The sequence below is a fragment of the Carassius auratus genome, chromosome 32 (genome assembly GCF_003368295.1).
Source record: "Carassius auratus strain Wakin chromosome 32, ASM336829v1, whole genome shotgun sequence".
Taxonomy (NCBI): Eukaryota; Metazoa; Chordata; class Actinopteri; order Cypriniformes; family Cyprinidae; genus Carassius; species Carassius auratus.
The window spans coordinates 2,960,808-2,986,857 of record NC_039274.1 but is presented as its reverse complement, the minus strand read 5'-3'; the positions used below and the strand labels follow the sequence as shown (position 1 = coordinate 2,986,857).

Here is a 26,050-nt window from a genome sequence, read left to right as displayed (position 1 = left end):
AAGGCTGTATCTGTTTTGCACTAGATGGCTGGTGAAGGGAGATAAGAAATTGAATTTATAATAGAAAACAACAATGATTTTGCTTTAAAGCTTGACTTTTGTCTTATCACCTCTATAATAGTCAGGCATTGAATTAACACGGGCAGATGGCGAGGAGATTACAGCCATTTGAATATATAAAGAACTGCTTTTTAAAAATGATAACGAAATTTGATTCGCACTGAAGACTGATAGGGAAAGCCTCCCTTGCTTTATAGACAAACGGACTGAGGCCTGTTTCTACAAGAGCGATCTGTATTTCAAACTGAGATTCTGCCCAGTGCAGCTCAGTATGAGTGGCATTTTAAAGAACCTCAGGAAGGAGCGCAAGTGTGGTTATGTGACACCAGAGCATAAATGAACCTGCATTGTCCTGGCAGATCATTGCCTCGTAGACTCATTAAACCTCCCCACCACCTCTGACTACAAGGAAGCACAGCATCCTCTTTACCAAAGGGCCACAGGGCCTGGGGTACTGGTTTAAGCCAAACAAGATAGCCATTACTCTTCACAATACTCTGAATGGGCCAGCGGGGACAAGGGCAGTCTGGCTGAAACTGGGGAATGTTTAATTAAACTTTGGAAAGCTTGGAAGTGCATCTAGACCAAATGACCCTCCAGCTGAAAAGAGGGATTAGGCCAGAGGAGAGGGGGCAAGTTCATTAGAGGAGCGCAGGCACAGGGATAGCACTTATAAGAGAAGGCCGCTGGTGTACTTGTGTTTCACAACTAGGCATTCGCTTGCACACTCTAATTATAATAGGAGAGAAAAAATAATATTATTTATTTTGGGAGCAAATTATTGCTTCTTCTAGTGGAGGCATACTTAACAAACACGGTGAAAGCCCTGATAGAATATATAATTATCCACAAATGTGGCTTGTATTGAGAGAGTTGCAAGAAAAAAGCCACTCCTCAAGAAAGGCCACATGCAGTCACGACTGAGCTTTGCCAAAACACACCTCAAAGATTCTTAGAGATTAAAATTTTTAATTATATGAATTATTTAATAAAGCTTTGAGGTGGTCATATCCTGTTATGGGGCTAAGTTTGGACAAACCTTCTCGTTCAAAGAATTTTCTTTATTTTCATGACTATGAAAATTGTCGAGTCACACTGAAGGCATCAAGGGCTGTTTGACCAAGAAGGAGAGTGATGGGGTGCTGCGCCAGATGACCTGGCCTCCACAGTCACCGGACCTGAACCCAATCCAGATGGTTTAGTGGTGAGCTGGACCGCAGACCGAAGTCAAAAGGGCCAAAAAGTGCTAAGCATCTCTCGGGGAACTCCTTCAAGACTGTTTGAAGACCATTTCAGGTGACTACCTCTTGAAGCTCATCAAGAGAATGCCAAGAGTGTGCAAAGCAGTAATCAAAGCAAAAGGTGGCTACTTTGAAAAACCTAGAATATGACATATTTTCAGTTGTTTCACACTTTTTTGTTATGTTATGTGTTAATTCATAGTTTTGATGCCTTCAGTGTGAATCTGCAATTTTCATAGTCATGAAAATAAAGAAAACTCTTTGAATTTGAAGGTGTGTCCAAACGTTTGGTCTGTTCTATGTGTGTATATATATGTGTGTGTGTACACTGGTAAATTAGGCAGCAAGGGAACATGTTGACCTCAAAGTTGATGTGTTAGAAGCAGTAAAAATGGGTCTAATGATTTGAGCGAGTTTGGCAAGGGCCAAACTGTGATGGCTAGACAACTGGGTCAGAGCATCTCCAAAACTGCAGTATTTGTTGGGCTCCTGGTCTGCAGTGGTCAATATCTATCAAAAGTGGTCCAAGGAAGGAACAGTGGTGAACCAGCGACCATTGCTCATTGATGCACGTGGGGAGTGAAGGCTGGCGCTTGTGGTCCAATCCAATAGATAAGCTACTGTAGCTCATATTGCTCATGAAATTAATGCCCATTCTGATGGAAAGGTGTCAGAATACACAGTTTGTCGCGTATGGGGCTGCATAGACACAGACCAGTCAGAGTGCCCAAAAGTGGCAACAGTGAGCATGTGAGCATCAGAACTGGACCACAGAACAATGGAAGGAGGTGGCCTGGTCTGATGAATCATGTTTTCATTTACATCACGTGGATGGCCGTTACGTGGGAAACTCATGGCACCAGGATGCACTATGGGAAGAAAGCAAGCCCAACAATGAGTTTGAGGTGTTGACTTGGCCTCCAAATTCCCAAGATGTCAATCCAGTCGAGTATCAGTGGGATGTGCTGGACAAACAAGTCAGATCCATGGAGGCCCCACCTCGCAACTGACAGGACTTTAAAGATCAGTACTGATGCTCAGGGCTGATTTGCTAGCAAAAGGTGGAGCAGCACAATATTAGGAAGGTTGTTACAATGTTATGTTATACACACACAAATAATATGCTGATGGCTATATTTATTTGATTATAAAATACAGTAGAAAGATGTAATATTCTGACACTGTTAAATTATTATAGTTTAAAATAATATGTTCTATTTTATTATATATTGAAATGTATTTCTGTGATGACTTTATTTATTTATTTTTAGCGGACAGTTTAGTGTCACATGATCCTTCACATATTATTCTAATATGATTTGGTGTTCAGGCCAGAGTTGCAGACAGGGAGGATTGTAACATCAACCTCAATGTATAAGATGACATTTAACGCATTTGTGAAAGTGGCTAACATGCACACTCACAAAAATCTCTTTTTTAATTACTAGCCGATATTTAATGCTTTTTTATGATCTATGTTGCAACCATTCCTGGTCTCATCTGTGCACATCTATAGGGATTCTATCATCATTGTAGAAATGAGCAGGGAGTAAAGCAATGGCTGAAGAGCTGTATTGGGGTGTTAATCATTAACCATTTACCCTTTTGCTTCCTCCCCCATAGACCTTCTCTCTGCTGACATTTCCAGGGCCTGATCTCTGTAGGAGGACGGACTTCTTCATTTAGAAGACAGGACAATGCAGTACACTGCTTTTGTCCCTTTGAAATCCTGCTGGGCCTCAATATGGCCAGTCAGGGATCAATAGGGAAGCACAATAGCCATTACTCTGCAGATTCACTGGGACTTTAAAGAAGGCAAAAGCAGACAGGATCCAGACCGTATGAGGTCTGGCCACACTAGGCACAAATGGAGTGATGTATAAAGAGTAGGAAGAGAAAAAATGTCAGTGGAAGAGGAAGAGGGGTTGTGGCACATGAGATTGTTTTGAACTGAACTTGGACAGAAGATCACAGAACTGACATTCCTGTACTTTTTACTAGTCAGGTTTACAGGGTTATATTTCTTTTTGGTAAGCTTAATTTTACTTGAATGTAGCATAAAAAAATGACATGTGATGCCAGCATTAGACACTGCTTATCTATTCTGTAATCTCTTTCGATGCAGGTCCTTTACCTTTCTGTGTGGGACAGATGGTCCTCCGTTCCCCACATACTATCACAGATTGAGCGGGTCTTTGGTTTACATTTGACAGGATGTGATTTCTTAGCTCAATAAAAGACGGCAAGAATCCAAGCCCAAGTCCATTGTCCGAGCGATTAGAGGATGAATGGAGTCTCAAAATGGAGAACCAGTGCAGGGAGACAGCATGAAGAAGGAGGAGGAAGAGGAGGAGGAGGTGAAGGAATGCATTTTACAGTGAACGAGAATAGCTGGCCCCTGGTCAGCAGTCCCCTGCAAGGATCTGGATTTTGTTTGCTTAGTCCTCCGCCCTGTGCTGCGACGTGAGGCTTTTTATGCAACATGATTTCTGCCACCCCACAACTCAACAATGAGAATGAATACGCAGCAGGAAGTCCCTTTCCTCGCAGTCCAACCCCATCTGCCACTGCTGAGTGTGAAGGGGCCCAGCAAAATAAGTGCACTAGACAGATGTGATAAATGACACAGAAACTGCACACTCGATCACAAGCAAAACTATCAGCAAAAGCATATTTTGCTTGCATTGTGAATGTGAGTTTGCATTCTATATTGAATGTGATTAATTAAAAAGGTTGTGTGTTATAAGTATAGTCCAATTCACAAAGACATGAACCCTAGGTTCTATATCAAAGACATGCAGTAGGACCAGAGAGGTCTGATTCACAAACAAATATCTTTTTATGTGACAGTATTTGACAGTGAAAAACATACAGAAGAACCAATGTAGACTTATTCATGAACAAATGACCCTTATAAACATTTTTTATTTATTTATTCATTTTTATTTTTATTTTTTTGAGAGAGAGAATTAAGCTACAGTGGGAGTAATGCAGTCTGATTAACACACACACACACACATTGATTGATTTATTTTTATGCTGAATGAAATTCATTAAGCAGAACAAATATAGTCTGATTCATGAACAAATGAGTTTATATGATTCACTGTAACTATATATCGTGGGGTCAAAACCCTACAGTGGGGGCAATGTTTTCCAATTCACCAACCAATTACCTTTATTAGACCTTTTTTTAAATATATATAGCGAATAATACATCTACAGCAGGACGACCTTTATGAAACCTGCAGTGGGATCAGAGTGGTCCAATTCTAGAACAAAAACTTTTTATTAAAAATCTTTTTAGTGAATCAAACACAATTTCAATTGGACAATTCAAGTTTTGTGTAAGTATCATTGTCCCATACATACATACATACATACATAAGATATTATAACATAATGAATATTCCATATCTCCTATTGGCCAAAGACCATTCAACACAGAGAACAAGTGCAGACATCTACCTCAACTGTGCTGAGATCAATATCTCAATTTTAAAAAATGGTGCTGGTAAATGAAGCTTTAAATTCTTGTTCTGGGGCAAAATACAGTTGTATGTCAGTTAGTGAACTGCCACCGCTGCAGGTTGCATGAGGGGTTTTCATGCAGACAGCGTGACTTAAAGTGTTCTTGACCTCAATGAAAGGAACAAGGTACTCCAATGCCATAATCTAACCTAGTGCAGTGTGTCATTCTACTGACGGGACATCATTCAGGAGAAAAGCAAAACACACCATGTCAGTTGAAAAGTGGGAAAATGTGAAGGACAAGCTGGGTCATGTTTAGGTGACTTTTGTAGTCATTTTGTAAAAAGAAACACAAATTAAAACCATGGATTCTGATGGTCTCACAACATGCATTCACCAACCTTTGCAGGTTTATTCATCATCTTTTTTTTAATTTTTAGTCTGTATGACTTTATTCAAATGAATAAAAATGACAAAAATGATAAATCACACATGCTCTCATAGGACATAATTTCATCATGCCAGACTTTTCCCTTCATGTTTTCTGTCTTCGGTTCTGTGAGTGTGAGACGAGGTTGGTACAGCTGTGCCTGGCAGGCTCAGAATTCGTCTTGAATCAAGCGAGCTTTCAAAACACACACAGAAGTCTCCCTCGGGATCTGTCACTCTGCATTTCAGTCCCACCAGAAGAATGATGATATGTTGAATGGCACACACTCTCTGACAATTCACACTCAACTTGATTCTGAGGGATTTTGGAGAAGAGAGTGCAAAACTCTTCACTTGACCTATTCACATTTGTATTACCAAGTGTGGGGTCAGTATTTTTTTACTGAGCACTGTGAGCAGGATAACTTTTTTCAACATTGACAATAATCAGAAATGTTTCTTGAGCAGCAAATCAGAATGATTTCTGAAGGATCGTGTGACATTGGAGACTGGAGTGATGATGCTGAAAAATCAGCTTTATGACCACGGGAATAAATGACATTTTAAAACATATTTAAATTGAAAACACTTCTTTTACAAATGTTAGTTTTATCTGCATTTCTTCACCAAAATAATGCCTCTGGTTAGCGTAAGAGACTTCTTTCAAAAAACGTACCAACCCCAAATCTTTGATTGGCTGTGCATAATCAACAGATTTGTTTAATATGAAATACTCCTGATTTTGACTTGATTTTCTAGTGTGAGTGATCCATCATAACGTATATTTTTCACCTATGGCATAGTAAGTCATCGCAGTTGGGACTGCGCCATTACTAACCCTCATGTGAGTGACTGACAGCATGTTAAGGGGCAGTTACTCGACGGTTTACTTTTTGTCTCAAGTATAAACAGAGCCAGGGGCAAATGTCTTAACAAGCTTTCCACAGAGTCACCGTTGCTTGTAATATTTGTGGTGTTTTTGCAGTGTGCTGACATGAAATAACACATATTAATTGAAATAAATCTATTTATCTGACTAACACTAACTATCCGTTATTTCTCTTTTCCCACTGAACTTGTGATTAATCCCCATTTACTGGTTCTGTTTAATTGTTTAATCTAACTGTTCTGTTCTGACAGTCCAACCAACTTCATTCAATTTTTAAGGCAAAAATTTAGCAAAATATCTGGGTGATATGGCTGTCCTGACATCATGATCAAGATCATTCATTGTGTAGCACAGGATCAGAGTTAGTGACAAGGAAGTGAGGCTTCAGAGAAACAGTGATAATTTTGCCTGTGAGAACAGTGGATGGAATATGGAATGGACAAGTGACATGAAGCTCAGTCACCTGTTTTCTCTTTCTCAGCATGCTACCGTCCTGACCTGCAGCGTGGTTCCTCGTGGTCACTCTTCAGCCATAACAGCAGTTTGCTTACAACTGACCTGTACTCAACTTCGTAGACTATGCATTTAAGAAAAAAAAAAAACAAGTAATAGCCTATATATTGTCCAAATATGACATAATGGAAATTTGTTTTAGTTTAGAGCACTGAAACATTCTGTTAAAGGAATGGTTCACCTAAAACTGGGTCTTTGAGAAACAAAGATGTTTTAACTTGAAGCACTTATGGTTTTGTACTGGCTAAAAGTCCATAATTCACAACACTTTCTCCAGTGAAAACCTCCACCCCATGTTGTCATCTCGCATATTTGCTTAGAACTCGTGTTTAGAACTGGTTTTCACTTGTAAACACTGCTTGATGTTTGAATATTTCTCTCCTGCTTCAGACAGGATAATTTATTAATTTTTTAGAGGACTTTTATTTAGCCAGGAGCAATGGTTTGAAGTTTAACCGTCTTAATGGTGATTTTGTTTATAGCAAACATTCAAAATTTGCTCTACAAGACATTTATAGATGGATTGGAGTCATGTGGATTACTTGTGGATTATTGTGATGTTTTTATCAACTCGTAATCTGACGGCACCCATTCACTTCAGAGGATACATTGGTAACCAATCGACGTGATGCTAAATTTCTCCAGATCTGTTCTGATGAAGAAACAAACTCATCTACATGTTGGATGACCTGAGGGTGAGAACCATTCCTTCAAGACAGCTTCAACCAAATAAACATTCAGCTCATGTAAAATGGCATACAACAAAAAGCTAATCATTTTAAATACAAGTATTTGCATAACAGTAGACTTTCAAGAGGGGTGGGTGGGGCCTTATGTTCCACAAATTTCACTCCAGACCAAAGAAATCTAATTGAACAATAGGAATATGCATCAAAACAGCAAAAGAGGGAAGGAAGAAATGAAAGAAAGAGAATGAGGCAGTAAAACCTCAAAGCAGCACCCTATAGAGGAGCTGCCCTTGAAAACAGGATGGAGACAAATATATGGATGTCCCCAGTTAAGCATCCCATCAAACACTTAAGCTTATGAATAGCTTCTGAGAATAACCTTTTAATGGATACGAAGTTGAGAAATAACATGTAACCACAAAACACAGACACATTTTTGATGGCTCGAAAAACAGCCCCAACCAGTGTATTTATTCAATGTCTAGGAGAGAAGAGAGCTGTGAATAGAATTAGGGAAAATCTGCATAGTACAAGAGCTCTCCGACAAAGACTTAATGGTACGTTTGGCTCTTTTGAAGGGGCAGCAAAAACCCTAAACCTTTAGTCCTCAGACCCCTTCAGCAAACCCCAACCCCCCTCATAAATCCATTCAGACTCCTCTCCACCCCACCCGCTCCCTCCGTTCCTGTCCTCCGCTCACAGAGGGCGGCTCAGGAAGGCTGGGAGATGAGTATTGATATAATGAGCAGGAGAGAAAGCGTACAAAAACACTGCAGAATGCATAGATGTGATTAGAGACTGAATTCCATTATGTCTTTCTGCAATGATGGACAAATTTACCCGAGGAGAAGAGCATGGGGTGAGGCACTGGCAACACAAAAGCCCCTCGCAGAGATGCAGATGAATGTTCACAAGAGGATAGGTCTGGACGGTTAAATATTTCAAAATACATGAAATTGTCTACACACAGACATTGCAATGCAAATATGCTGAAGTAAATATTGCTCTTGGTATACATTTGAGCTCTTTTTATCCTCAGTAAATAAGATGAAATGAAAAATGACAGGACTTGCATGTTTATTAAAAGGGCAGATTTGTATGTTGTGTGCCATTCACAAGTGCATAGTACATACTTGATGTAATTGCATTAGGAGATTTGACAATGAGTGTGTGTGCGTGTGTTTAGGGGGCTGCCATCAAATCCATCCCCTCGTATTCTTATTATTAAGATTGTGTAAATAATTTTCTTTGGAATTTACACTAGCTGGCGCGATGCGCTGCTGCTTTCTAAATAACTGGACCAGTGTAAACAGTCATTGTATTTGCTTGGAGCAGCTATAGTGCACCGATGAGCGCGGAATAATAATCAGCTAAGCAAATGTTTGATCAAGCATGAACACTTTCTTGAGAAAGGCACCATGGAGTCATCATGAAAGTCATTTGGGTGTAAAGTCTATCTGGAAGTTCAGATACGGATTGTACAAAAACAATCAGACACATTCTTTGGGCTTTGTTTAATTGGTCTTTGAAGGGCTAGTGCTCTGATTTGAGTAGCTTGAAAACTGTTCTTTAATGTCATAAAAAACGATCTGTCATCGATGAACAGTGTGGTTGGAGATTAAAGGACGTCCAGAACAAGCAGGAATCCATTGAAGTCAAATTTATTAGGCAGGAAGTGTAAAAAGTTCCACAGTGCAGGAAAAATTGTGCTACAAACCAAAAACAACCCAGTAAGAAATAATCAAAAACTATACAATATTTACAGCAAACACGTTCAAGCCAGCAATCTATTGATGCACTAAATGATGTTTTATTAACAAGATTCGGGAGGAGCGCGTCAGATACTAATCAACACAGGTGGACCATAATCAAGTAATCAATCCCACAGTATAAATATCACTGACTTACCTCTATCCATTGACGGTTTATCAGCATCCCTCCTCCACTCCATCTCTTCACTTTGAGTTCACTTTATAAATAGACGGGGAAGGAGGGGTACTCTAGGTTCGGGCCATTCCTGAGCTCGGAGCCCTTCCCGGACAGCACGCCAAATACGCATACCATACCTCAGCTAATTATATGTAAGTGTGAACTTGTGAAACGGACTATAGCTGCTAATAGCACACACTTTCTCTGGCAGTGGAGCTTCGACCACGCTTACGCTACTTTCACCTGACCTTCACCTTTACTGATTGCTACGTTCATCATAATGTCTTGACCACTTAAACCACAGTTTGAACAGCACCGGTTTAAACAAATAATGCCTCCAACTAATAAGAATATCTATTGAACTTGCATCAATAAATGACTTAAACTGTATTACTGTGTCCCGTAGTAATTCGTAAACTCAAATGTTAAATTAATAAAATGTTAATATAACAAAATGTACAGACTTTTACACTAGACATAATGCACACAATAACCAAACACATATTACACAGACCACCCTTTTATGCCTCCCCAGCATTATAAAAGTCCATATAAGTATATGTTGTGCATGCATGTGTGTGAAAAGAGGGAATGTGCCCCATAGTCTGTGCTTGGTCACAGCTCCGTGAAACTATTATTGTAAGTGTAGCATGATGATTTAAAAAAAAAAAAAATCATAATAAAAAAAAGTACACTTCAGTTTAAAAGTTTGGGGTCAGTAAGTCCCTTACACTTACCAAAACTGCATTTATAAAAATAAAAAATAAAATAAAGTTAAATTGGTAATACTGTGACATATATTACAAATTTAAATGCTTTATTTTTTCTTTTTTTTGTGATTTGAATGTAAAGCTGCATTTTCAGCAGTCATGTGATCCTTTAGCAATCATTGTAATATGTTGACATACTGATTAAGAAATATGTTTTATCCAGGTTATATATATATATATATATATATATATATATATATATATATATATATATATATATATATATACATATATATATAGTACAGACCAAAAGTTTGGACACACCTTTGTTGACAATTTCAGATTCACACTGAAGGCATCAAAACTATGAATTAACACATGTGGAATTATATACATAACAAAAAAGTGTGAAACAACTGAAAAGATGTCATATTGTAGGTTCTTCAAAGTAGCCACCTTTTGCTTTGATTACTGCTTTGCACACTCTTGGCATTCTCTTGATGAGCTTCAAGAGGTAGTCACCTGAAATGGTCTTCCAACAGTCTTGAAGGAGTTCCCCGAGAGATGCTTAGCACTTGTTGGCCCTTTTGACTTCTGTCTGCGGTCCAGCTCACCCCTAAACCATCTCGATTGGGTTCAGGTCCGGTGACTGTGGAGGCCAGGTCATCTGGTACAGCACCCCATCACTCTCCTTCTTGGTCAAACAGCCCTTGATGACTTCAGTGTGACTCGACAATTTTCATAGTCATGAAAATAAAGAAAATTCTTTGAATGAGAAGGTGTGTCCAAACTTTTGGTCTGTACTGTATATAGCCTGTTTTAACAATGTACTGTAAGTCTTTACTGACACTTCTTATTACATAGTATAATGCATCGTTGCTGGATAAAAGTACTAATTTCTTTCCGAACTTCCGAACTTGCGGTTTTAATATGTACAGTCTTATATTTTCTGTAACAAAAACATGTTCATGACAGTCTGAATGGAAAACAGTGATAACCCAGCATTTATCAGTTTTTTTTTTTGTCCTAATGCTCAGGTACTCTTCACTGAAATATATTCTTTGTAACACATATTACAAATAAAGTTAAAATGGTCATGTTGTCTGCAAAACACAGTAAGCTTCTCCAGCTGAAGCAGTCTGATAAACTATAGTCTTATTTTATAACTGCATTTAGTTGTATATTGGTTTGACTGACTGAGACATTTGTTGGGACAACAAAAGGAATGTGTATATTCTGCTAGTGACATCAACACAAACTGACAGTACTTTGCATGTAAATGTATTTAATATATAAATACAAAAATACTATATATATATATATATATATTGTGAAGTACCCAGTAGCCCTGGTTGGGAGTCACTAGGCTTTCACAGCAGTGGCTTCCAGCACCTGCTTAGTTATTGACATAAAAAGTGTTTGGAGCATGTTCCTTATCATCAGGCCTTTGATAAATGAGCTTAGGTCTCACATCTATGCCTTTTTGTAACTATAGTGTCACACTAAGCATATAGATTGTTAATCACAAGGTGATAAGAGGAGGCGAGAACACCAGGCAAATTATTAAACTTAAAAATGAAGAGCACTGAATGCTGGAGACCCAACTGAAGCCACAAGATTTCCATCTTGCATGCTGTAATGCAAAGATGTGTATGCAGATGTGGACAAATTTTACCAAAATTGAAGATGCTTTAACGTTATTTTAGGGTACCATCACAGCCATCATTCTTTGAAGCATGCAAAGCTTATCAGGAGGAGAGTCTTATCATTATTTGTCTGGTGAGGCATGGTGGCCCAAGGGGACAGCAGAAGAATGGCATACAGCGGGCAGGTCTAAAATGGCATGGATGGAATCCAGAGTGACACCCTAGCTTTTGTGTGACCTCTTTCAGAGGGTCATCACTGTATGCTGTCACTCTGTGTTGCCCTCAAACTGACTGTACCTGTTGTTTTGAGCACTAGGAAAAGTAAGGTGCATTTGCAAAATGACTCCAGAATAATTCAGATTAATCATTTTATTCAGCAAGGACACATTATTGATTGATAATAAAGCACCAAATCAGCATATTAGAATCATTTCTGACGGATCATGTGACACTGAATACTGGAGGAAAAATGCCGAAAATTCGGCTTAAATATCATAAAATGGAAAACAGTTATTTGAATGATATTTCAAAATATATCTGTTTTTATTGTATTTTTGATCAAATGAATGCTGAGCATTAAAAAAATCTTACCAACCTCAAACATTTATTATTTACATGCAGTGTAAATAAAAAGTTTCAATAAACATGTTCAAACTCGGACTAATGAATCGCAGAATGGTTCTCAACAATAATTTACAACAAATCAAAACATTTGAATATCAGATTGAATATCAGAGTGGCACTTCAGTAATAATTCCAGTTCAAAATGAAACCAAATGGTGAGGTCATAACTGCGCGTTCTGATAACAATCATCCTAATCATCATAAGACAACACAGCTGATCAGCAGGAAATAAACATGGAAACACAAACATCTAATCAGCCACCAGCCTCCATCCCAGTCGAGAACGCTAGCTGATTATTTAGATTACATTGGGGGCCTGAATAAATTCAGAAAGCCACCCACAAAGAGGGCCTCCATCAGACCAGCTCCTCAAACAAGCAGAAGCCATGGAGATATGAGACGCCTCACAACAATGGAAGTGTGGCTGAGAGATACAGGAACTTCAGGAGCGTATTTGCTTACAAGGCCCCTGGCCAGCACCAGCGCAGAGAAAATACTTACTGACCACACACAGGTTCACCAAATCACTGTTTGTTGCATCGTCGTACATTACAGGACTAATCTTTCTCTTATCTCCTATTTTTAAACATCACTAAGGAATTTTCTCAACAAGAGAGTCAAAGCGTGAATGTGAAATAAAACAGTTTCTCTCTCAGATGGGTTGCAGGACTGTGAAGTACAGTTCTCAGAGCAGTGTTTGGTTTTTTGTGTGTGATGAAGTTCGGTTGGGGGGGGTTTGGCCCTCGGCCGAGACGGATGACTATTGTGTGTGCAAGAAAGAGTGTGTGTGGAGGGTGCTGGGCAATTTAAGACAGCGTTTAGCATGCAGAGCCAGACAGGCTAAATCAACCTGACCGCACACAATCATGAGCCGAGAGAGAGAGAGAGAGAGAGAGAGATGGACAACCAAAAAGAGAGAGAAAAAGGAGGAGGAAAGACAATTTTTTGGTAAAGAATAAAGGGATTCTTGTCAATTTGAGGCATGAAATCCGAGAAATACTGTATTTGTAAAATATCGTATCTCTGAATTTTGCTGTATAATTTATTCAATCACCACTGATGAGCTACAGCTAAATATTGTAGAAACATACTTTTCTTTAAAGTTGCTTCGTAAGAAGCCCTATACAGATGAACTTTAATTGAATAAACTTGAAATCTTGGCAAATGGGTTGTTGTTTTCCATAGAAAATGCACAGATAAGACTGGGATTGAGAGGTTTCTTCTTTGAGAACTGTCCTGTACTCTCAAAAATAAAGGTTATTTATAGGTTTTATGGAGAAACGTTAACATCCATGGAACATTTCACCTGCTCAGCAGGTTCTTTATAGTGAAAAAAGGTTCTTTAGAAGATGTTCTTTACTACACTATAAATATGTTCTTCCTTTTGGATTATTTTGCTGATAGATTTAATGGTGACCCCAAAATGTTCCTTATGTGGTATCACTGTGAAAACCCCATTTTTTAACAATCTCCAAAATGAGAATTAGAAAAAAAGATAAGAGTCTACAAAAAAAAAAAAACAGAAGGAGTGAAAGATTAAAATTAGTCTGAAAGAGGCCCGCACCCGTCCCTTTTCATTTGTCACTGGACCCAAATTAGGCTTTTGTGTGGGACTCTGTAAAGTAGTGTCAATCATTCTGCTGGTGTTTTATTAGAGAGGAGATTTGTTTTATGAATTTACTTTTCATGGATTAAAAGGACCTCCAGCTCTAAGTGCTGAAAATAGGCAATACAGGCTGAAGTTAGACATCACAATGCCACTCGTACACTGGAGCCACATCAAAGTGCCCAAGACATCCAATCAGATTTATGTCGAAGGCACTGTGTAATGAATATGGTGTAGCCCTCACACAAAAGTGCTTTTGTGTCACTTAAATCAGAGGCCATTCAAAATTAGCACGGGTCTGTCTGATTGGATGATGGCGAAAGGCCTTCCAGCGCATCCAAACTTCACACGCACAATAGAAAATGCTAATTTTCCATGCACTCAGAACCTTAGTGCTTGGTTGACTCACATTTTGGAGCACTTTGAAGGATGTCATTTGAAGTAAGAATAGGACTGCTTTTTGCATAGTCTAAATTGGGAGAGTCAGAACTGCACAAACCTAAACAGCACTCCTTATCTTTGCTGATAAGTGCCCTGTGTATATGCTAAAACTGAAAGAAAAAAGTGAACAAGAAAACCAACATTGGTAGGAAATTTTGGATGCCCTCCAGGACAGTTAGTTCATCACCATTAGTCTTCTGTTGACGTCTATTCACAGCCTCCATAGGTTGGGACGGACACATTGGTAACACCACAAAGGTATTCAGGGGTTATAAATTGCTTTACTCTTGAACTTTTTGTTGTTGGTTAAAAATTAACTGTTCCCATACTGTAACCCAAGGCTGCGTCCCGTCAACAGCTGCCTGCCACCCTCCTTTGTGGTTATACAGTAAATGACTCCATTAATTAAACCATGTTGACACAACTCAAAGCAACTTCTTTATGAAAGGTAAAAATGCTGTAAATAAAACAGACTACTGGAATATATGTTTTACAAGAAATTACTATTTCAAATGTATATTTCAAAATGTCACATTTTATTCAATGTGTTACATTTTTGTTTTGTTTTGTAATTCATTGTAAAACTGACTAGCAATTTCTAAGTACAAATTATTTATACTATTGTTTTCAGTGTTTGTATGGTTATTTCAGTGAAAATCAGACTTATGTATTTTATACATTACAGTATGTACAGTCATAGCCAAATGTTTGCTGTCATTCCTGAGCAAGCGGTGCACTGCTGGAGACACGATTCTGTAGCTGACTCCTCTGGGACGTCCTGCAGACTTCTTCGCTGAAGTCAAACCTCTCACCTTGAAGTTCTTGATGATCCGGTAAATGCTTTTTCGGGTGCGATATTCTTTGGAGCAATTTTCTTGCATGTGAGACCATTTTGATGCAAAGCGGTGCTGACTGCACATGCTTCTTTAGAGGTAACCACTGCTGACAAGAACACAATGATTGGGAGTGTTTCTTCTCTCTTTTTATAAATATCACTCTTACAGTCTTATTAGTATGATGGTGATTAACCTGACTAGTACTCATTCACACTTTCACATGTGCTGCTGATATGATTAGTCAATTGATGTTAGCTGATCATTTTGTGTCAGGATGAAAAAACTATGAAATCTGTTTATGCTTTTTTTTGTTTTTTTGTGAAAAGTTCATTTTTGCCTAATGAAGCTTTTAGCAGTTATATAAAATGCATCTCATCACTCTACACAATAATCTAGAAACAATGTGAACGAATCCCACAACAGCTTTAGCAGCAAACTTTACAAAACACATAATGTAAACTAAACTTTTGGCCATGACTGTATAGAGTACTTCATTAACTACATTGGTTTAAAGTGCAATTCTGAGTCTTAATTGTCAAACTTAGGTTTTTATAATATTTGATATTAGCTAGTTGATTTTAAACACACACAAGATAATTACATGAATAAATAAAGTTTTTATTTTACATAAAATAGGGTTTCTCTTCATAAAAAATTGCATATTACACAAGTTTTTATAAAAACACACAAGTGCACACTTTGATACAAAAGTAATTCATCCAGTACAAAAACATTGCAGCATATCTAGCACAAAATATTGTAATATACAGGTTGTCTGTGGGCTTAGTGTAACATTAGTGTATCCCATAACAGACACCGTATATGAGACCTGGTACTATTTTTCCTCATTCATTTAACTACAACTGTTCACCTCGTTATTTGTACAATATGGAAGGAACAAACTGGCTCATTCAGTTGCATTCACACATTATTGCATCAGCAGGGAAAAATGTTGAATGCGGGGTGACAAGACACAAGTCAGCAGTACAGACATCCTGGCATGCTTCAAGTCCCATGCAGTTCTAACATCTGGAAACTTATGAGTGTTGCATCTGCTCGAAAATGCACTCTGTATGTCCAGTGCTCAATCAAAGAAGTCGATTCCTTCATGGGCACCAGCAGGCAGCGTATCACCAACCTGGACCTCTGGACGTCTCTTCAGCACCAGTCTTTAGTAGTCAGTGAAGCAGCTGTAATAGAATAATAACAGTTATGAGTCAGGGGTATATATAATATGACTGCAATTCAGTCATAAGAAGAAAGAAAAAAAGAGTGTCTTAAAGCCTCATAAAGAGGATAATCCATGTAGAATTTCAAATAACTATTTTCTATCTTTCCAACTATTGAGCCTTATACTGTTATGATAAAACGTTAGAAAGAAAAATAGATTTTAAACAGGAGGCCCCGTAGTTGAGGGCCACTGGGTCTGAAAAAGTGTAAAAAAGCTTGAAAAGTGCTCCCACCTGATTCATATCTGTCGAACCATATGGTAAAGTCCAGTAGCTCTTGCTCCTCAGAGCTGAGATGCTCGTAGCTGCCTTCATCAGAGGAGTAAGCTGAATGAGGAGACTCCGAGCCCGCCGAGTACGCGTTGGAGAGCGACGGAGACGGCACGCCGCACTGCAGCACGGCGGACACGGCGTCGTGCTCGTCCAGCAGCTGCTGAAGCGCTCGGATGTACTCCACCGCCGAGCGCAGCGTCTCAACTTTGCTCATCTTCTTGTTCTCCGCTCCGTTGGGCACATGCTGGCGTAGCGTCTGGAAGCCCATGTTCACCTGCTTGACGCGGTTTCTTTCGCGCTCGTTGCGTCTGGCCACCGCCATGGGCTGCTGCTGAGGGATGCTATAGCCGAGTCCGTTGAAAGTCAGTCTCCTCTTGCACCTGAGCAGCTCTGGGCTGCTCGAGCGCTGTCTCTTCAGCACTTTACACTCACTGTCCTGCTTTGCATGAGATGCGAGGGTGTCCGAGAAAGGCTGGTAAAAGAAATCTTGAGTCATTTGCGTCGTAGCGATGACAGTTGCCTCCATGTCGCGGGGATGGGGAGTTTGCGAGTAATGCGTCGCTCTCGTGCCTTTCGCGTGCCTCGCAAGAAGCGATTCACCTGTTCGGCGAATGATTTGAGGGTAAAGCATCTTGCTCTCCCTTTTCTACACGTGCGGCACACCGCCTCCCTCTTTCGGGCCGCACGCTCCCAAAGGAAGACCCCGCCCCCTGCATGGAGCCCCTGCTCGGGTTTCGCGCGCCGGGCGCGTGGCTTTGACAAACTCAAAGAAACTATTCTGTGCCCTTACTGCGCCACGCGTGTGACGCGCTGCCTGTCTCTGTGAAATCATGCTCTTTCTTCCAGAATCTTAAAGACTTTTTTGATCATTTAGTTTGTGTTGATCAGTTATTTCATATAGTGTACAAAGTAAAACTTGTGTGGATCATTCTGTTATCATGAGGAAAAATTAATACAAAAAGGCCTATGTTTTCTTAATAAAAATTTAACAAAGCAGAACTGTTTGTGTGAGGGATTTGTTTAAGGATAGAAATCATTAGCGCAATATATACATAACAGAAGTCAATGGAAAGTCTCTGCAGTGTTTGTGTGTGTGTGTGTGTGTTCCTAACCTCTGATAAAAATAAATAAATAACTCTTAAGTGAGGCTATTTTCAGATTTAAAAAAAAGGAGTTTGTGTGAATAAAAAATACAACAAAATAAAAATAACTGGTAAACCTTTTATTTTGATGATCCCCTTTAGCCATTCAGTTGACTGTAAGTAACTACATGTCAACTACCAGTTATTATAGTAGTTAGTACACTGTCTGCTTAATTTCTACTAATACTTTATTTTTACAGTCCCCCAACTACCATTCTATACAGGTAACATTGCACATACTGTACATTACCCTGACCCTAACCTTATACTTCTTGTCAGCAGAATGTCTAAAGGGGACCATCAAAATAAAGTGAAACCAAATCACTTAGACTTTAAACTTCGTATTTACTGTAATTTGTTAGGATACTTATATGCAGAGGTAAACATGTAGGCCTACTTTTTATTTTCTAGCTACTTCGAAGTATGGCTGATAGACAGAAACTTTGGTAAATCCCATAAAACTTTGTATCTGGATAACTTCATTGCACAATTCATTACATGTTCAAGCCAGGACTCCACAGCAGCAATACTTTTTACCTTCCACAAAAAGTCCTCAAACAAAATGCATTTCAAAATGTAAATGTATAAAGATCTCCCCCTAGGGGCGACAGTATGTTTCTACAAGACAACATACGAACAATTTCATACTAAGAGTAGATTACAATTCAAATCTTGTGTATGTTAGATTTCTCCATTCCACAATAAATCAAGAAATATACAATAACTATTGTAAGTGTGATGTAGGCTACATTTAATGATTTGGAGCTATTACAATTTCTGTAATAACATGTTGAAAACATGTAGCATTAATATTATGTAATGCTATTACAATGCTATTTTCTGTGCAAATTTAATTAATTACCTAAACATATGTTCAAGTTGTATTTTGCAACGTTTAAGCAATGACGCATTTGTAGCCTGATGTGGGGCTTTAACAGCCTTTACCAATCCAGTCAAGTGAGTTTTTATTTGCATTATTTGTTCCACGTGTCCTCTCCTTAGGTCTAAGCATCACGAGCTGAAAAACAGAATATTTAAGAATTATAAAGGGCAGAAGACTAAGTGCATGTTGTATCTCTCTGTAAACAAATGCATTTACTTCTAGGAAACAGCAACTCCGTCCTTCGTTGGTGTCCATTTTGGCAAGTTTGTTTCTCCTCTAGTCCTCTATAAGACAAAACAAAGTATTCACCTTGCATTCATTTCAATACATTTAAAAGCAAGATGTGTCAAACATACTGTAATAAAGGAATATGTAATGCTCTATTGAGAACACACAAAAAGAGGGCAGATCACATGACAACTTACACATTAAATTTGCTTGTCCCTGAATCTTCTAACCATTCTTGCCAGTCATTCCATTGAAAGTATTCATCACAGTCACTGGATTTACAAGGACTGTGGACAGTCAGGTACAGCCCTTGCCACTGCTCTGTCAGTGTGTTCAGCCGCTTCATAATCTCCCGCATCACTCCCCATGCTTTCTGGATGTCTTCTGAGGATTCAACTACAGGAAGAAGCATTATTAAGTACAATATTTTAATTATACAGCAGATTTAATACATTTATGAAGAAGACAAAAATCATCTCTTAATGTGAAAAAAGAAACTACAGATTTGATCATTTTATAATAGAAAAAATATATAATAAATATGAATGCAGGCTATGTCTCCATTAGAAACTACTTTAATAAATCTTTAAAAAGCCCAAACTATTGAAGTGTAGTGTATGTGTATTCAAAGTACTGTATATGCTTGAGAGGATACAAATGTAAATCATTGCTATACAAGTTGTAATAAAACAGGGCACTTACGCTCGCTCTCTTTGCAGCGGATCTCAATGAACTGGTCCTCATCACAGCGTTCTCTGAGCAGAAACCGTCTGTCACCACAGCACAACACACACTGGTCTTTTCCGATCCAGTATGGAGAGTATAAGGAGCATGTCCTGATCACAAGCCTGTAAAGCAAGCACCAGTTTTACATGTCAGTACTAGTTATCCAAGGTTATCTCTCACAGTCAAGTCAATTTAAATTAGAGCAAGTCATCAAGGTATCCGGGGTTCATGACACTTTGTAAAATAGAGTGAATAAATCAGGAATGTTCTTCATTGACATTCTCTATTTTCTCGGAGAGAGACAAGCGTAAGCATTCACCTGTGAAAGAAACCATGTGGTATCTCAGGTAGGAAGTAAACATGGATATTCAGGTCCTCTGTATCATCTGATTCCCAGTGTTGCTCTACCTGTTTGTTGTCTGTCAGGAAACTTGGGAACAGACAAGCATCTGGCTCATACACAATCGGATTTGAGGGCACCCAGTTTTTTTTTTCTGGACAGAATTCATTGGCTTTTGGATTGAGAGGACCGCTATTTTTGGTCGGCAGACATACATCAAAGTGCTTTAGAAGTGAAAGGAGACTTCCTTCCCTCTTTTTGGACCCAACCACCTCAATTAGCTCTTCATCAGTAATGCCATAATGTTTCTGGAGCTCGGTCCGCACTAGGATCCTAATAGCCACATTGTTTAAGGATGCTCTGTCTTTATAGTCCCTGATCCATCGTTTCCTCTGTTTCACTAGTGCATTTTCTGACTTCAGCTGTGCAGGGGAAATCTTGTTCAGCTCCTGGACTAGGTCATGTCTCACAATAGTCTGCGACAGAATCGAAAGAAAAGAAATGATTAAGGATTTCTACGCTGATCAGTTTATGGCTGTTTAAGGACATTTAACGGTTGTAGTTTAAATGTTTGATGCATGAACCTTGAACAACGAGATGAGGAATGTTGGTTTTACAAACAAAGAACCCGCCAATTCTGGGATTTCCTTGTACCACATAATGACGCCAATTCGGTGAAGATACTGAAGAATTAACTTTAGCTGGTCATCGTCCAGAGTAACATGTCTGTTCTTTAGCTGACACAAGAGGGTGCTTTGGCTCACAATTCCTGTTAATAGGAGCACATTTCAGACTTAAGAAATTTATTTAAGAACAAACACTTTGCACAAACATTGTAATCTCACAAAAAATAAAAAATACCGACCATGCTCAGAAATGTCACCATTTTTCAGGAGTTCTTGAATATCATTCTCCACTTCACAGTAGCATCTAGGTAATGTCTGATCAATGCTGGGGAATGTCTCTTTATTCAAAACCTCATGTTTGATGCGAGAATGGAGCTTGTCAATGTCTGCCTGTACAGTGCAATCTATGGGTATAAAATCGACGACCTGAAAACAAAAGGAGACGAAGAAGATCATGGCAGCGCATTTAATTGGATGCATATTTTATGCCAGCAATTGCAAAACCAAATTACCTTTAGTTTGTACTCAGTAAGTCTTTCAATTTGATTTATCTGGTCACAGTACAAAGATGAGTCCTCCATTTCCTGGAAGTTCTTCATCCGCTGCTCCAAATTAGCTGTATGTGTTTCAAGCATTTCCCTCACCTGCTCTTCGATGTGTTTTTTCTTTTGTATCACCTCATTGTCATTCACGCACTGGTCGATATGAGTGCCCACAAGCAGAACTACCGAGTCGGGAATCTTAAGCTGGAGATTTTTGATCCAGAAGCCCACTTTCTCCTTGAAACTCTGGGCATCCATTTTGTAACTGAAAATAATAAAAAATAAAAATGCTGTTATGTTAACTGGCCCAACAGTGAACAACAAAGTTCCCTAAGTCTATATAACATTCTGGTTTTGCCATTTTAGATTCCTTAGTAATAGTGATGCTTGCAAATAAAAATAATAATTCTCAACAAGTTGTATATGTTTAGTAGTTAGCGTATATTGCACTGTGAGATCTAGAAGGAAAAAATAAAAGGTTTTTACCTGGAAAGGTCGATGGCAATTATAACAAAGGCTTTAGCTGTTATAAACACATGATGGGTGATGTAGTATTCCTCTTGTCCGGCAAAGTCCCAAAAGAAAAAACGGACACCCTCACTACCGACTTCACTTATTTCAATCCCTACAGTCCGGTCTTCCTCGGCCACTGATACAGGGCGACCCTGCTTCAGACTGCGGCACAGAGTGGATTTCCCTGCCATGGAGTTCCCGAGAAACATAGTTTTCACAGTGCAGACGTCTGGGGCGTTCGCCTCAAGCATTGCAAAGTAACTCTGGATATCTCTCAATCCCCCTGCACAGACCTCCTGAGGGGGCTTTCTAAGAGGGTTACCATTAGCTTTGAACAGAGTTAAGCTACTGTTTCGAAAGAGACGTTCTGGTAGCTCAGCTAACTGGTTCCTCTCAACATAAAGTTCTTTGAGGTTTAAAAGACCCACGAGAGCATCCAACTTCTTCAGGCAGTTGTTGGACAGGTTCAGGTAGTAGAGATATTGACACCTGTTTATGTCCTGGGGTAGCTTTTCTAGCCGATTGGTGCTCAACTTCAGAAACCAAAGTTTCTCTAAAGATGGAAAGACATTTTCTGGAATGGTTTTGATATTGTTCTGATTGATATAAAGTTTCTCCAGTTGGTGTAACCCTCTAATTTCCACAGGGAAATCAGTGAACTCGTTCCTGCTCAGGTTGAGCTCCGTCAGGTTTTTCAGCTGATTGATATCAGTGATCTGTTTGAGTCTGTTCTTCTGTAGATCTACCTTGACTGCATCTCCACCCAGCTGAAGTAGCTCATGGGGAAGGGCTCGGAGTTTCTTTCCAGCAAAGTCTTCTTCCTTTTTGGCATTTTGATTTCCTATGGTAATTATTGTTTAAAAAAAAATAAAAAGCATCACAAAGTCTGTATCATTACTATTTAAATATTTTAACCAACATATACTACTCCTAACATGTTAACATTCTTATATACGACTCGAAGAAATAAATTTCAACAGGAATGATAAATTACTGTTTCCTTTTTTTAGGCAGCAAAAGTAATTAAAACTCAGTTATCCACTACAATGATACAGTAAAACTTGACAGTCACTATCACTATGGGCAAACTAATTAATATATACGGTGTTCACATTTCTTTGGCAATTACAGTCATGCATATTTGTAGCATTTCTTAAAGATCAAGATAAAAAGATTTGTGAACATACCATTTGAAAGAGGCATGGTGTTTGAATGCCAACTCTTCCACTCGTCCGTGTGTCTTGGAGCTTATCTACTTTCTTATGTCTCACAGAACAGAGTATGGACGGACTTTTAACAGAGCTGAGTTTTACTTTCATTTACTGGGAAACAAACGCAGCATTATCTATTTCCGTGTCTGTCGCGTCATCTAAAAACGAGACGGTACTGCCATCATCTGGATAAAACGTGAAACAGCGTTGATTCGACAGACGCTAGGAATGAGCATAGATCACTGCTAAAAAGTATATTTCAAGGGTCGAAAATAGTTCTGTCATAGTTTAATTATCTTAAAAGATGTTTTGAAATTTATCGGCATCAAAACTTGTTCAAGAATCGCCATTTTATCTGCGAAGGGACAAATTGATATTCTTTAAGTTAATGGAACCGGTGTAAAATGTCTCACCTTGAATCATGACGACAGCACAGTTCATTTTCATTTCATGTTTCAAAACATTTGAACCAGTTGCTATTCACTTAAAAAGTTCTGTTTATTATTGTTTTCAATATACTTTTATTTCGTGTGTATAGAGATTGTGTGTTGGTCAGGGTGGCATGTAGTAGCCTACAGTAAATAGATAAATGAAAGACGTTAACAAACGAAGAAGAGCGCCACACCAAAATCTCTGTATCCGAAATCTCTCACTCATTCACTAATCCCTAAATAGATTATGGCATTTGAGTGCACTTTATCAGAGTAAACGAAATAAATGCCCAAACACCCACACTCTCGGTCTTTGCACTTGACCTATGTTCAAGTAAGCACAAAGACCACAAGTGTGTATAGAACTTTTCAAGAACTGATGGGACACACTTTGTTTACAGGACTTTATTTTTATTTTCAGTAGGCTATTTCGAATTTAAAATAAACTTCTAAATGTCTATTCAGTAGTCCCCATGAAAGACTACACAGTTTAGTAGCCTACCTGTGCTGCTTATAATTAAGCGATAAACAAACTATAAAACTCTGCGACTGTTGCTATCTCAGAAGAATCGAAATAACATTTCGGTTAGGTAGCCAATGTAACCGATAGGGAACAAGATGCTGCAGTGACGTCACCGTATGGGAACACCCCTCGGTGTGACGAATGTCTGAAGCCCTATACCATCCTGCCAATCCTATTAGCCAAATAGTGCTTAGACTTTTAGGTCTAACTGTAGCGGCATCCCCTGTAATCCGTCTGGGATTACTTCATATGAACCCTTTTCAGTGTTGGACGAAAAGTCGGAACATTTCACCTCGTTCTCTTCCGCATTGGACGATTTCGGTGACACAGAGGTGTGTTATGTCAATAAAACAGTGTATGTCAACCAAATTCCTTCTAGTGGGAGTTCGGCTGGGGATTTGTGCTTCCCGAGAGACTGTCACGATGGACGCGTCTTTCACCGGTTGGGGAGCTATTTGTCAAGGGCGCCCAGCTCACGGAGTGTGGACGGCAACACAACGCAGTTGGCATATAAACAGGTTGGAATTAATGGCTTTTCTAGCACACCAGTACTCCTCGAATCTGCTGATCGGCCGTCATGAACTGCTCAGGTCAGACAACGTTGCGGTTGTCTCGTATCTGAATCACCAAGGAGGATTACGCTCTCGCCCCCTGTGCAGGCTGGTGAAAAATATTCTTCTTTGGTCTCAGAACAGATTTCTGTCGATCCGAGCGGTTCATGTCCCCAGACGATTGAACTTCGGAGCAGATTTGCTATCCAGACAGACTCTGGAGCAGGGGGAATGGAGGTTACACCCCCAAACCGTGAGCCTATTATGGCAGATTTTTGGAGAAGCGAGTGTGGACTTATTTGCGTCAAGCATGACTACGCATTGCCCGCTGTGGTTCTCCCTATGCCCTCCATCGCCCCTAGGCTTGGATGCGTTAGCTCACAATTGGCCCAGAACCAGCTTGTATGCTTTTCCCCCGATTCGTCTAATTCCAGCAGTGTTATCCAGGATAACACTGCTGGAATTTGTGGACCTGATCAGTCTGTTAGCGGGCTCTCCATGGGAGATTCCCCTCAGACAGGATCTACTATCGCAAGCACAGGGAATGATTTGGCACCCAAGGCCAGATCTATGGAAGCTGTGGGCGAGGCCTCTGAGCGGGGTGAGTTAGTATGTCCCGGTCTTTCTGTTGAAACCACCGAGACTATAATGAATTCTAGAGCAGCTTCTACGAGACGATTATATGCTTTCAAATGGAAACTGTTTACGACCTGGTGTGGAATTCGTAATATGGATCCAGTTTACTTCCCAGTGGCTTCAGTACTGGAGTTCCTTCAGGACCGTTTCTCTGATGGAGTAATGCCAGCCACTCTGAAAGTTTACGTGGCAGCCATTTCAGCTTACCACGTATATATAGATGGTGCTTCAATGGGCCGTCATCCGCTGGTTTTATACAGGGTGCGCGATAGCTGAGGCCTTTCCGCCCTGTGCGAGTTCCTTCGTGGGATTTATCCATCGTGTTGCAAGGTTTATCAGGGCATCCGTTTGAGCCCTTGGAAACTATACTGGATAAAATCCTGACTCTAAAGACAGTTCTTCTTTTGGCTTTATCCTCCCTCAAGAGAGTTGGGGATTTACAGGCTCTTTCTGTTTCACCCTCATGCATGGAATTTGCACCAGGCTCTGTGAAGGTATTGCTGAAGACCGAGGCCTTATTATGTCCCTAAGGTCGCTTCTAACCCTTTTCCTTTTCAACAAGTGGTCTTGGAGGCCTTACCCCTTGCAGAGGCGCAGTCAGGAGATCTGAGTCTTTGCCCTGTCAGAGCGCTAAAGACTTATGTTAATCGAACAGCCCCATGGCGTGAGTCTGACCAGCTGTTTGTATGTTTCGGACACAAGGATAAAGGCCATGCTGTCACAAAACGGCGCATGTCCCATTGGCTGGTGGAGGCAATATCTTTAGCCAATGAGGCGCGCGGACTTGCTTCGCCCTTAGGAGTTAGAGCTCATTCCACGAGAGCAGTGGCTTCTTCTCGAGCTTTTCTCAGTGGATCTTCTATGGATGATATATGTGCTGTGGCAGGATGGTCCTCACCAAGCACTTTTATCAAGTTTTACAGTCTGGATGTAAGGATGGCTCCTGGCTCCCGGGGTCTCTCCGCTTGAGCAGATGCTTCCTTGGATCCCAGCTATCAGGTACGTCAAGCATTATGGTATAGGGTTCCCATATGGTGACGTCACCGCAGCATCGAAGTGACCTGTGAAAGGGAACATCTCGGTTACGTGCTGCGGTCCCGGCCGTTCCATAC

The 26,050-nt window shown here is 39.7% G+C and overlaps 2 protein-coding genes across 2 annotated transcripts; both read right to left on the bottom strand.

Moving 5' to 3' along the window:
* Positions 1-15,681: 15,681 nt before the first annotated feature.
* LOC113051342 (achaete-scute homolog 1b-like) lies at positions 15,682-17,665 on the bottom strand. The gene is made up of 2 exons (XM_026214997.1): positions 16,548-17,665; positions 15,682-16,274 (listed from the first exon to the last, which is right to left on the bottom strand). Exons 1-2 carry the CDS (start codon positions 17,215-17,217, stop codon positions 16,243-16,245), a joined length of 702 nt encoding a protein of 233 aa, XP_026070782.1. The 5' UTR covers positions 17,218-17,665; the 3' UTR covers positions 15,682-16,242.
* Positions 17,666-17,795: 130 nt separating this feature from the next.
* Positions 17,796-22,934, bottom strand: LOC113051328 (malignant fibrous histiocytoma-amplified sequence 1-like). Its single transcript, XM_026214966.1, has 10 exons — positions 22,774-22,934; positions 21,560-22,427; positions 21,044-21,338; positions 20,771-20,957; positions 20,490-20,674; positions 19,885-20,381; positions 19,542-19,687; positions 19,037-19,235; positions 18,828-18,895; positions 17,796-18,746 (listed from the first exon to the last, which is right to left on the bottom strand). The coding sequence occupies exons 1-10, from the start codon at positions 22,787-22,789 to the stop codon at positions 18,733-18,735; spliced, it is 2,475 nt and encodes an 824-aa protein (XP_026070751.1). The 5' UTR covers positions 22,790-22,934; the 3' UTR covers positions 17,796-18,732.
* Positions 22,935-26,050: the final 3,116 nt, after the last annotated feature.

Coding starts and splice junctions, on each gene's coding strand:
- LOC113051328 (XM_026214966.1), bottom strand. Junction 19,688..19,884: donor CCACATGGTTTCTTTCACAG/GTGAATGCTTAC, acceptor CTTGCTTTACAG/GCTTGTGATCAGGACATGCT. Junction 19,236..19,541: donor CCGCTGCAAAGAGAGCGAGC/GTAAGTGCCCTG, acceptor TTCTTCCTGTAG/TTGAATCCTCAGAAGACATC.
- LOC113051342 (XM_026214997.1), bottom strand. CDS start 17,217: ATGCTTTACCCTCAAATCATTCGCCGAACAGGTGAATCGCTTCTTGCG. Junction 16,275..16,547: donor GTTCGACAGATATGAATCAG/GTGGGAGCACTT, acceptor ATTCTATTACAG/CTGCTTCACTGACTACTAAA.